The sequence below is a fragment of the Xyrauchen texanus genome, chromosome 48 (genome assembly GCF_025860055.1).
Source record: "Xyrauchen texanus isolate HMW12.3.18 chromosome 48, RBS_HiC_50CHRs, whole genome shotgun sequence".
Classification (NCBI taxonomy): Eukaryota; Metazoa; Chordata; class Actinopteri; order Cypriniformes; family Catostomidae; genus Xyrauchen; species Xyrauchen texanus.
This window is the reverse complement of record NC_068323.1, coordinates 16,517,414-16,530,690: the sequence shown is the minus strand read 5'-3', so window position 1 is coordinate 16,530,690 and position 13,277 is coordinate 16,517,414. Positions and strand designations below refer to the sequence as shown.

Sequence of the window (13,277 nt, the reverse complement as noted above, 5' to 3'; positions counted from 1 at the left end):
AGAACATATATTTCTACTGCCATTACTTTTATGCTTATCAAAGAAGGCTAACATAACATTATACTGTATTGTGTCTTGTCATTTAGACCTATCACGACGCATGTGCAGACTGCCTATTCAGACTGCTTACATAGCGAATTTTTTTCAACACTTTTTTTTTTTTTTTATCCTCTGAAATAGTTTACAGTGGCTTTCCAATGATCCAAATATATTAATACAATTTATTAAATGTCCCATTGTCTTTGATAAACTGAACGATGCCAGAAAGATATGTTTAAGTTGCACTTAAATGGACTTTAGAACGGTTAAAAGCTCTCGTTAATTTACGAACGTTTACACAAACTACTTGGATAATGATGCTTTTGGGAAACGCGCTTTAGAGATTAAGTGCTGCTAATGTTCTACATAGCTTCGGGAAACCCAGCCGAGGCTCGTTGTCGTTGGGATTAAAAGGAATGTTAAAACGTCAGGTAAGGCTATTACATTACGCAACATTATTAGGCTACATTACAATATCAATCAACTTATTGGCAAACGTTTTATTCTATCGTTAAAACGATTATACAGAGCACACAGAGACATTTTTTGGAGGATATGTCCATGTTTACCAACACCTCTCGAGCGGGGCCTTGTGTTTATTAAACTGATGAATATTCGCGCGCGTATTCGATGCTCGCGCTGGATTTGTTGTAACTGACACTCACGCGGGGACGCGAGAAACAAGGAACAGCCCCCATCTGCTGGTAGATAGCTCCTGTCTCACCCCCTCCGCCACAGCCTGCACTTCATCCATCCCTTTCTCACCGCAACACTTGGGCTTTAGGACGGCGCCCACCGGCTTACGGTAAAACACCACTTTTTGTATTGTTTAGATACAAAGGTATACTGTTTCTTAAAGGGCAGGAGAAATTAAATAGATTTGCAGCTTTTATTTCTGACCTAGCACGCTATTTATACATAATTGGTGCTGTTTCCTATGGCAGTTGGCACATGTGACAGGTGAGACAGGTAAAAGTTAACGCAGACTAAAACATCGAATTAGGCTAAAGATTAGTTTTTTTTTTTTTTTTTCCGTAATGAAGCCTGAGCTTATATGGACTAATAGTTGGCCTACAGAGATTTGTGTTTTCTTTGTTACGTTATTAAATGTAATGTTGACCTTCAGAATTGAGATCAACATATAGTCCTAGGCCCTAGCCTAAATACATTTAGCTAAATATTAGAATAAACATTAAACTGTGCCAGTCGTAGCATATTGTTCGTTTAAAAGAGGCATGCATTTGTTCCTCTTAGTGTAAAATAATCAACAGCGCAAAAAATAGAGACAAATGGGTTAATACTACATTGTTTTTTGCTGAAGAAAATAATCCAGTTTGCTCGCACAGTGATAGTAGGCTTAAGACATGAAAAGGCAATAATTGGTTCCTTAAATACTCTATCGAGTGAAAGCTGTACTACAATAATAATAATAATCATATTTTTTTTTGGTCGATAAAAAATTATTTAGCAAAATATTGAGGTGAAATGATGCAACAAAAATTATATCGCAATTACAATGCATTATTATACAGACACAGTGTAATCTGCTTCGAATACTTATGCAAAAGGGTTTATAATAAGCCTATTGTGTTTTATATTACAACATTTGTGTTCTTGTGTTAAATCCCTTTAATTTGAACCGATTAAAACGCACTGCTAATGTAAAGCTCCATTTGTCTTTTATTTACACGTGCGATAAATCTTTGGAATCTTTTCCCGTCAATTTTAGTTGAATTTGACAGATACAAACTGACAAATTGAAAATGACCTCCGAAAGTAGAGGCACGATTAAAGCTCTTAGATCTGACAAGCACAAATCTCATTTATGAATTTATACTAAGAGGAGAAATACTTTCTGAATAGCAAGTGTTGAGAGTAAAGGGCGCGAAAATAGGCAAATGTACTCCAAAACTAATTAAAGAGAGAAGAGAAGAACGGGATGAAGTGAAGGGAAAGAACAAATGACAAGAAAGCAGCTACATGTCAAAACTATTTAGACTTCCAAATTAAATCAACACTGAAACCTGAAGTCCCGCTGGTTTAATAAGAGCCACAGATCATGCATCCCAAGTTTGGGTAATTGCAGTAGGCAAATCATAATTGTTAAAATAATAAATAAATACATGATAGGAAGGCTATATACATGCAATAATTCGTAAATTAGTAAAAAAAAAAAAAAATGTTTTTTAAATAAATTGGCCATTGTGTTGCACTTTAAAAGCGTGATGTAAATTGAGAGATGCGTAAAATCTTATACAAAAGCAATGCTGCCTTTTTTAGATATGATTATTTGTATTCACCGTCTAATTGTTAGATATTTTAGATTTATTTGTAGCCATATGATTCCTGGAATGGAGTCATAAAGAAAACAAACTTACATTTGTGATACATTTGAAAGAATATAAACAACTACTCCCAAAATCATCGCCCCCCTTCACGCACATTCTCCTCCTTATCTCTCTTTCTCCCGCAAACACACGCAGACAGAGAGTGAGAGAATGAGACCAACACACTTGACACACACACACACACACACACACACACACCTTGATGGCAGTCAAGACAACTTTTGAAATCAGCTTAATTTCAATCTTTGGTCCACTTTCATTTTAGATGTGCTATACATGCACTTACGATAATAACGTGTAGCTAGTTTTACCTTTTGTTATTGGCTATTTTAAATTATTATATTATTTATGCATGTATGCATTGGAGCCATAAGCCGCTGTGTGCACATTACAAAATAAATGCGGTTAAGTTAGAACTAGAAAATGCACTATAGCCACAAGTAATATAAGGTAATATAACCATTGATCATCAAACGTAGCTATAAAGGCCTACAGGACTGTATTCGGAAACTGAACTGAGATTCAAAGATTCAACTCTTTAGGTGTTTTAATTACAGATGAGTTGTGAGAAGTGAAATCAATAGCCTGTAATTTACAAAAATGATCTAAACAAACACTACACAACATGCAGAACAAACACCAAAGCTGCATGGAATTTCCCACGAAAACGCACAATTATATTTCAATTATATGACTTCAGCATTCCTAGACTCTTTAATCCTATTCAATTACAGTATTGTAAATGACTATTTAGTAGAAAGCTAAAGCAGCAATGCATGTATGTATCATTTAAAAGAAAACCTCCTTTTAAAAAATGGCAAAGTGGCAAGACATCAGCTAAAAAGAAATTAAAGGTCTATACCAAGTGCTTTTCACGCTCGTGTTGCCCATCACCACCGGTTTGAAGAGAGAGTGACAGGTCTTTGTTGGTGAATAGAAATCAGTGGCATTGGAGAGAGGGAGGACTCCTCCTACCCAATTACCCAAGCTAGGCAGGCGTTTGCTCTCTTCACAAATAGGACACAGGATCTCTAACACACACAGTCCCAAACCTGACTTTCAAGCATTCGGATCCCCAGTAGGAGATTGGGACTATCTGTAATCGCACGTTTTAAAACTTCTGACGCATAAACATCCTTCAGCCTTCTGGTTTGCCTTATATCGTCCGGACTATACTTTTTCCCCTCCTGCTTAACAAGACATTGGAGAAGTGGACTGGTTCCTGCCTCTCTTGTTCCTGCGCTCTCCAGCAAGTTCCACCTTATCTGTCGGCTCTGTTTTTAAAGATTTGTATTGCATTTGTGTGAATTTGTTGGTGCAGATCCCTTCGGATGTTTTAAGGATCCGGCAAACTGTATATGGAAGTTGTGGGGCGCAAGGTGAAAGAAAACAGTTGCACATTGCGTCCAGCAGCCATGCTTTTCCACGGCATCTCTGGGGATCATATTCAAGGGATCATGGAGGAGATGGAGAGGAGATCTAAAACGGAGTCTCGTCTGGCTAAAACAGTCCAGATGAACGGACGAGAGACGGTAAGATTTGGGTTTTAATCGTTTATTTTTCGATTGGGAACATTTCAGGTCGCCTTAAACTGGTTAACTTCAGCACCCCGTTTTTCGTCACACTTAACAGTTTGTAATCAACTTCCAAAAAAAAAAAAAAAAAAAAAAAAAGTAGAAGAAGAAAAGAAAATCGAAGTAGGATCGTTGTTTTGCATCAATAGGGAGTATCGAGAAACATGCCAAAAATCGTATCGTGTTGAATTTTTTTAAACATAGGCCTTTTAAATTGCTTAGGCCATAGGATACAATTAGGCCTATAATTTGTAAAGTCATTTGTAAAATTGTATTGCATTGTAATTGAATGGGCTATAACCGATTTGTATCAACTAGGCTATAGTATGAACACCGTCATAGTTATTATTATTATTATTATTATTGTTACTATTAGGCTTGTTATTATGATCATTATACATATTAAGCCAATTATTATTCTATAATTCAATATTACATTTTCATGCATTTAGAAAACAAATTAGGCTTAACACGTTTGAAAGAGAATGTAAAACATAGGCCTAATGTTAACTTAAATGGTTAGCTCCATGCATAAACTCTACTTTAAATGCAGTAAATCGGTCTGTCTATTCAAACACCTAGTTTGTCACTCTGTTGACAATTAAACATGCAAAATGCCCCCATATAGTACGTTTTTAAGTTAAACAGTCTAAAGTTTTATTTAGTTACAAATATATTTGTGCAAACTCGATTATTGTCATTTTGAACATCAACGCGTCAACTTTCACTCACACCATCACTTTTGCTTTATTGTTTTTGAAGACGATGCCCTCCATGAGTCCAGAGAAGCCTGCCTTGTGCGCCGGCTGCGGTGGCAAAATCTCCGACAGATACTACTTACTCGCCGTTGATAAACAGTGGCATTTACGGTGTCTGAAGTGTTGTGAATGTAAACTGGCCCTCGAGTCCGAGCTGACGTGTTTCGCGAAGGATGGCAGCATTTACTGCAAAGAGGATTACTACAGGTAAGAGTAAACTAAAGGCTTCAATTATGTTTTAGGCCAGTTTAGGCCTTAGGCTTGGAAACTTTTGTGACAATACCAACATAAATAACTAAATAGAATAATAGTTATAAAATGTAAAGTGGTGCCAGCATGCAGAGCCAAAAATCATGGCAAGCTATTGACTCATAGTGATGCTGATTTGATTAACTGACAAGCTTAATCTTGAGCTGGTCTTAAAGTATGTGTAATTCATTAATGCTTAAAATAATTAATGACTAAAGTCTAAAATATGTGCAAATAAAAATGTACATCTAGATTTTATGGCCATCTAAAACGACAAAAGCTTTTCATTTGAAAGGAAATGTATGTTAATCTATCAAAAAAAGAAAATACATTTTGAGAGATGTTCTATAATGCATTTAGTAAATAATGTGGAAAGCCACTTGCACCTATATTTATTAGTAACACTTTAGAATAACTTTCATTGATAGCAATAAGAAACTGCTTTAGGCTAATTCTTAACAGATCATTGCTTCATGTGCATTGACAAAAATATCAACTTTATATTTAAAACTTCATATTTAAATGCAGGCCACATGCTGTTAAACATAGGCCTATAACCATGTGAATGATTTAATGAAGGTTATTATAAAGTGTTCGCAATCTAGATTTCATTTCCTCGATAATAAATGACGTTTACTGTTTCAGAAGGTTCTCCGTGCAGAGATGTGCCCGCTGCCACCTCGGGATCTCCGCCTCGGAAATGGTGATGCGCGCCAGGGACTCCGTGTACCATCTGAGCTGCTTCACCTGCACCACATGCAGCAAAACACTGACCACGGGTGACCATTTCGGCATGAAAGACAACTTGGTTTACTGCCGAGTTCACTTCGAGACCCTTATTCAGGGAGAGTATCACCCTCAATTAAACTACGCTGAATTGGCGTCCAAAGGCGGAGGGCTTGCGATGCCTTACTTCAATGGCACCGGCACGGTGCAGAAAGGAAGGCCTCGGAAGAGGAAGAGTCCGGCGATGGGGATAGATATCGGCAGTTACAACTCAGGTGAAATGTTTATTAATAGCAGTTCAATGGCCTAATTCAAGACAGATAATAAGGGTTACTAACTGAATGGCGACCAAACACAAAACAAGGGCCTCCAGTAAAAATAAAGGTTATTTTTCAGCACGAATTGTTCCATAAAGATCCTTTAGCATCTGTGGAAATTCCCCAAAGCACAAAATGTTCTTAGTAATGGGAAAAAGGTTCTTTTGATTGGAAAAATGCTATTCAAAATGGTTCTTTTGAGAACCTTTCACTGAAAGGTTCTTTAGGGAACCAAAAATGGTATGGCATTGCTGTGAAACACCCTTTTTGGAACCTTAATTTATAAGAATGTACATTTTAGTTACACTTTATATTATGGTGTTCGTGTTAAAGTGTTATAAGCACTGAACAATGAACAACAGGAATATAGAAGCATTATTGTTAGTCTATTACTATTATAATTACATAGTAATTATTGCGCATTGAATTTGAATTACATTGTTATAGTAATAATAATAAGAAGAATATGGAATATGTAAGCTAGTACCTTTTAGTGCTGTTTTTGGTGTCAGAATTGATTTTCGCAACAGTAATGTTCTGCAGCAGTCAAGCTTATTAAGTCGAATGCTTACAGCGCTGTTGATTACATCTGATTAATTATAGGCCTTTCTCATTAGTGCATCATCAAACATCTAATTTAAAATTCTCAAAGGATGAACCCATGACCCAACCTCACGTGCCACAATATAACAGGCGAAGATGCATTATTGAACATCACTTGCCTGCAGGCCTATTTATGCTTTTATATTATATCAGCCAGGCCCGCATTAATTCACATTCCTCGATTTTTCATTTAAATTCGATTTTGTTATTTTTATTTTTTTATTTTTGAATTCTGCACAAAACGTCATAATGCATCTGCGCCTATTATATTGTGGCTGTTACAATTACTGTCTGCTTGGGAAATTTTGGCTTTGTGTGCCAAGTTTCTGCCGTTCTTCATGAACGGAGAAAAAGAAGGGTAATCTGTCTGTTAATTGTTCTCCGTTAATTGAATGTGACATTGGAATCTCTGGCCTGAACCCACCAGCTCTGATTCAGCCACATGAAGGTCATCGCTGTTCTCAGGACAAATACATGCGCATTATTAAATGGACGCAGAACAATCCGAATTTAAAGTTTCAGCATTTTTAGATTCTTATTTTTATTCTTTATACGTGTTGTGAAATTGGTAATATTTTGTGAATATCTACACTGAAGTTTGTCTTAAAAAATATATTGGTAGTCAATCGTTAATTTCTGTGAGGAATAAAATAAAAATCCTTTTGGCGTTATGATAAATTCACAATTTACAATTGATATTATATTTACTAAATATTGCATTATTATTATTATTATTATTATTATTATTATTATCTGAGCTTTCTTTTTATTTTTAACCTTAAAATAATTTTGTTTCAAGTTCTTCTTTTTTTTTTTTTTTTTTTTAGCTTTTTTCTGCTTTTGTTTCTCCTTATTTATTATCTAATTTCTTCGTTTACATTCTATTGATTTACTCCTAAACGAATTCATTTTTTAAACTAGAAATATTCTGCATTTGAACATTATTTACAACGTGTCTGGCGTTACAATTCGTCATAAAAGTACATCGCAACAGTCGACTTGTTGCATAGATATTTGTAGATTGAGACCTCTGGTGGCAAAAAAGGAACGTGGGTCGTAAAAGCAATTTATGTGAGAAAATTATCATCATGAACCTCTCATATGTAAAATTAAATTCATTATTGCTTGCATTTTTCATGCTGTAAACAAACGTAGTTTGAGCATCAAAGTAATTAATTACTACATTAATCAAATCGAGCAGCGCACTGCATACGGTTGTAACATGTAAAATTTCAGGTATTTGTTTTGGCACGGTTTAATATGTAGTTTGTAGGTATTCTGCTATTTTCAAACGTCATAAATGATCGAGCGCGTTAAATAAGGTGTGAAACGCATGAAAATGAAGGCGACTCTAGAAAACTCTAAATTCGGATGGAAATTGTTGTACATTGCGACAGGTTAAACGTGGAAAAAGCGGTTGTGTTGAATTTACTTTTAACATTATTTATATCTTTTAAAAAACATAATTTGTTTTAAAAGTAATTTTAGACAGGTGTCATTTGATTTAATGACATTATTAACAGCATAACTTCTTTGAAAGTACCTTTGCAATTTAAAGAAAGATTATTATTTTTTTTTTTTGCAATCATTTATATGAAGTGAAATATGACTGTACAAAGTGTCGAACATAAAGGGATATTCTTTTAAATACTAGCTTTCTCTGCTCTCCTTCATAAGTAAATGCTTAAGTTACCCCTTATTATTAAAGTTCTATAATATCAATAGCTTTATAGTTTTGCATTGCATTGTAACCAAAGCAGAATTCAAAGGGTCATATTCAAGTCAAAGTCAAACAAAGCTGAACACTTTAAGATAATATCCCCCTCAAAGCTCTCAGATAGATAGATATGATCTTGTACATTTTTGGGTCATTCTTATTTTCACTGAGCTTCCCTTCTGCCCTGTTCTTGACACTCAGCTTGTAACGAGAACGAAGCAGACCATTTGGATCGGGATCAGCAGCCCTACCCTCCTTCCCAGAAAACCAAACGCATGCGTACATCGTTTAAACACCATCAGCTTCGCACCATGAAGTCTTACTTTGCCATAAACCACAACCCTGATGCCAAGGACTTAAAACAACTTGCCCAAAAGACAGGCCTGACCAAGAGAGTTCTTCAGGTAAGCATCGACCAAACTCACATACACACCAATCTTCTCATCTCATCCTTGTTTTATTTTGCTTTCAGTTTTTATCCATCGTTAACCCAGGGTGATTTTTGCCATGTAGTCACACATGTTGCAAGGCAATAGCTAGACGTTGTTAGTTTTAATCCAGTGTGCTTAATTTGATTCTAAACTATTTTAAGTGGATGCTTAATTCAAGGGGCAATACTGGTCCATTGACAAACCTTAAAAAATACAGATGTTTGGAAATAGACACACTAAACATCATACAGACACCAATTACTTATTTCTGGTGATCAGGCACTCTGTATTAGATTATGTGCATTTGGAAGATGGTCCATGAAGGTCCCGATGAAATTGATTGTTGAGGCCTATTAGTAGCGCCTATCGATACTTGTACAGCATTTCTTCGTAAGCTCCTTTCACTATGGTATTGTTTAGTAGTAATACACTTTGTGATAATGAAGATATTCATGATACATTCTAAGTAAAGACAAAAATATGACAATCATTCGAAGCAAACATAAAAAGAGTAAAGACACTGGGATTGGTTTGCAGGTTTGGTTCCAAAACGCACGGGCCAAATTCAGAAGGAACGTTTTGCGGCAGGAGAATGGGGGTGTTGATAAGGCTGACGGCACGTCACTTCCACCGCCCTCTTCTGACAGCGGTGCTCTGAGCCCACCCAGCACGGCCACAACACTAACTGACCTGACCAATCCCTCTATCACCGTAGTAACATCAGTGACCTCTAGTTTGGACAGCCATGAATCTGGGAGTCCCCCACAAACTACCTTGACAAACCTTTTCTAACACAGATTTGTTTTTGTCTTTTAACCCCATTTATTTTCAGATTTTATTTTATTTATTTTTTTGTCCACAAATAACACCCTTCAGCAACCAGAGACAGACCTTTGGAAAATAATGTAAACAAAAATGAAAGGCAAGAAGACCTATTAAATGTGTAGCATTTGCAACCACGTGGCAGCTGAGTTTGTAGTACTTGTCAATTATGTGTTTTTGTGTTAACACTTTTAGATCTGGGCAGTCATGTGAATTGGGACAGTGAGCACTTATACAGCTGATATTCAGAGATTTTTTTCTTTTTACTTTATTTCTCCACAAAATAAAAAAATAAATAAAATTGTAATGTGATTTTCAGTTTTCCGCAACACATTAAAAACCAACCAGATTTACAAAAAAACCAAACAAAACAAAAAAAACAGTAAATCAGCGTACGCGATTTACAGATTAGTGTACCTTAGCATTTCTGGTATGGAAATCAAAATATATTTCTAGGAATTTGCTGTCATAATTTAAATGAAAATTATTTAATTTCAAATCAAATTTAGAATTTAAAATGGTTTATTCCATAATTGAAGGTATTTTTAATCAAACGATTACTACAATTACTTGCGTTCTGCAGCGATTTAACAGAATTACATTTTTGGAACAGGAAATGGTTTTAACAGGTTCTATCCCAGAGATCATTCTAGACGTTTGAGATCACATAAGCCCTCAAGTCAGAACTCAAATGCCAGGTGGATGCTGTAACCTCACTTTAGGTTCATTCTGTCATTGACACTAGATTGCAACGAATAACTGTTGATTGATAACTGTTCAAAATATTACTACCGAAGATTCCAAAAAGTGGTGGAAAATCTATTCTTTACATTATATTTTCAATGTGGCCTACATTTGAATTAAATAACTAAAAGAGCACATTTAACTCTATGCTCAGTGACTCTACATTTGTGAATGTTCATCTTATTCATTTTAGGAATTCAGAAAATTCAGGCTAATTTGAGGAGGAAAATCAGTCACTTATTTTCTTTCCACCTTTTAGTTTTCCCCCCTGCCACAATTTTAAAGCATATGCTTTTATTTTATTCTTAAACAGACCAAAAAAATATTTATTGTGGGCTTGGAGGCTCAAGTGCGGGACAGTTTAGAATCGGCCGGGCTCTTATAGGGTGAAACATTTCCTTGTGTGATGACAAATTTGTTCTGTTGTAGAACAAAGTGGTACACTAGATCTACTTCATGAAGTAGATGCTTAACTCAGTTTTACTATGTGCCTTATGCGATTACTTGGAAAAGAGTTTGTGAAATTCAGGAGATACATGTTTGTTTGTTCGATGATTTACATCCTTGGAACGCCTCACTAGTTTTGTACTGTTCTGTTTTTCATCTGATTTTTTGAAGATATTTTTAATGGTGTATTCTGTTACAAGGGGGCAGCGATGTCATAGAAAGCAGTTGTGCACTCTCAGATATAGTTGGTAAATCCGAGAATCTTATATATTGATCTTCGTGTTAATAGTACAGTACGTGTTCTATCAAGATTGTCCATGTTTCCTTGTTTCTTGAAAAAAGATTGTGTATAGAAACTATTTCCCCTTAAATATTTATGGACCAAACAAGTTGTTATATCTTATTAAATTTGTGTGAATAAAAAAAATACTTTGCTTTACACGAGTTTTACTTTTCATTACACCAACCATTTTTCTGTTGCTTCTCAGATTTAAACTTCTGCTCACACCAGAAAAGACATGACAGATCGAACAGATACCAAAACAAACTCCTTGCACATGTCTTGCTTTCATTCTGACATCGATTTTAAATTTGATCTGTTTATTGTTACAAAGTAATGCCCCATGGATTTGAACCAAATGCCCTGTAGTCACAAGCAAATTAGAAAGAAAATGCTTTTTAATGCATGAACATGGCTACTTTATGAAGAAATACAAATCAGAGGAATGCTAGAAAGCATAAAGTACAAATAAAGCTCTCAAAGCAAGGTTGCTCTGTAGTTTAATATATTGTTACTTTATGATTTCTTTTCAGGGAGAACAAATCTTGGGGCATTACAGCCATACTTCACGACGTTTGAAAATTCCCTAAAGTATTTAACGAAGGGGGAAAACTTTGATCGGAATACTTCACCATTGAAGACAAAGACAATATTAGGATCAGATATTAGAGTTACACACACATAAAAAAAGCGAATCCACCCAAAAAAATGTAATTCCATTTTTTTTCTTTTGCTGTTTTGAATGTTAAAATCCATCTTTGTAAGAGTCCACAACAAACGGGATATTATGACCTGTTAAAACAGAACGATGATAACAACAAGGAAGAAAATGATTTAATAAAAGTTGTACAGTATTGTAGATATATGTAAAAAAAAAAAAAAAAAGAGCAACCTTGCTCTAAGAGGCGACTGCAAGAGATGGGAGACTTTGCACACATAAATGCATGCATGTCTACACAGATAAACACAGAGAACATACTACCTTGTAATTCTGCATGCTGTTAAACATTCCTGTGCCACAAATGTCACTTATCATAAACACACGGCCCTCCTAAAACTTGGCAGCAAAATGTCCAGCCAAGGGAAGCCGAATAGGAACACTATAGAGCTCTTATGGAGCACCATATGGCTGTATTATAAAACACACACACACACACACACACACACACACACACACACACACACACACACACACACACACACACACACACACACACACACACACACACACACACATACAGTAAAAAAGACAAATATTCACTTCTTTGCATGCACTTTACAATGTTAACATCTATTTCAGATGGATAATATTTTATATTGATGTTTCATTTGTTGTCTGTTGTATACAAGCATTAAAAGTAATTTTCCTTGTAAAGCCAAAATCTTACCATTAAAGGGGAGTAAAAAAAAATCCATGAATGCATGCCTAATTTAACAATAAACTGGTTACCTTAGAAAACAATGCTTATTTTTTGTCTAACTCATTCTGACAACCTCCAGAAAGGCTGCATAGATGTCTTTGGGTCAAATATGATAGCTTTCTTCACAATGGATGTATACTATCTGTGTTAAGGGATTGAAAAATAAAGTTTAACGAAGCAGCGGGCCACATGGGGGCCTAGTAAACAGTAGAGTGCCAAATTCCAGCTATGCCAGACATGTCAATGGAGCTCAGAGCTGCATCACTGATCTTCAGTTTGTGTAGTCTAAATGTGGTGGATGACCACAAAACATGGACAGCTTCTGCACGTTCCATGTCTGTCTCCTTAACACACTGTGGAAATGTTGTCAGGTCACCTCGAAGCATTTTAACAATGTGGTTACATCTAAATTACCAATGATTTACTGGTAGCATCTAATTGATGGGGTTTTATTCAAGTAAAAGATGTATATACAACACATTTAATATAACCAAATCAACCTGAATTCATTAGGTTGCACCAAACAGAAACAAAACCAAAGTGAAAGTTTTTAAGGGTCAGGTCTGGTTGAAATAGCTCTTTATGGTAACAACTGCATTTTTTCCCTTCACTTTTTAGAGTGTTACAGAGAATGCATGATTTTGCATGGTTAAGTTACACATTAAACTGTCTGCTCACAATCTGCACTTTGAAATATAAACTTGTTTGAGTTCTATACATTTGGTTTATTTGGTGTTCTAATTTACTTGTAATCTGCTATTCAACATAAAAAAAAAAAAACGTGCACATCTGTTAAGGGGA

At 35.5% G+C, this 13,277-nt stretch overlaps 1 protein-coding gene across 4 annotated transcripts; it reads left to right on the top strand.

Moving 5' to 3' along the window:
* The first annotated feature begins 795 nt into the window (after positions 1–795).
* On the top strand, positions 796–12,265 carry LOC127639849 (LIM/homeobox protein Lhx9-like). Of its 4 annotated transcripts, XM_052122136.1 has the most exons (6): positions 796–844; positions 3,709–3,919; positions 4,724–4,926; positions 5,614–5,969; positions 8,533–8,735; positions 9,300–11,188. In XM_052122136.1, exons 2-6 carry the CDS (start codon positions 3,746–3,748, stop codon positions 9,552–9,554), a joined length of 1,191 nt encoding a protein of 396 aa, XP_051978096.1. In that variant the 5' UTR covers positions 796–844; positions 3,709–3,745; the 3' UTR covers positions 9,555–11,188. The 4 variants fall into 4 exon arrangements, with proteins under 4 accessions (XP_051978096.1, XP_051978098.1, XP_051978097.1 ...); XM_052122138.1 differs by lacking the exons at positions 796–844; positions 9,300–11,188 and adding an exon at positions 11,589–12,265 and having other exon boundaries at positions 3,422–3,919; XM_052122137.1 differs by lacking the exon at positions 796–844 and having other exon boundaries at positions 3,422–3,919; positions 5,617–5,969.
* The last annotated feature ends 1,012 nt before the right edge of the window (positions 12,266–13,277 follow it).

Excerpts from the sequence above, each read along its gene's own strand:
- LOC127639849 (XM_052122136.1), top strand. The coding sequence starts at position 3,746 with ATGGAAGTTGTGGGGCGCAAGGTGAAAGAAAACAGTTGCACATTGCGT. Across the intron at positions 3,920-4,723 it reads AGATGAACGGACGAGAGACG|ACGATGCCCTCCATGAGTCC; the intron begins GTAAGATTTGGG and ends TTGTTTTTGAAG. Across the intron at positions 5,970-8,532 it reads TATCGGCAGTTACAACTCAG|CTTGTAACGAGAACGAAGCA; the intron begins GTGAAATGTTTA and ends CTTGACACTCAG.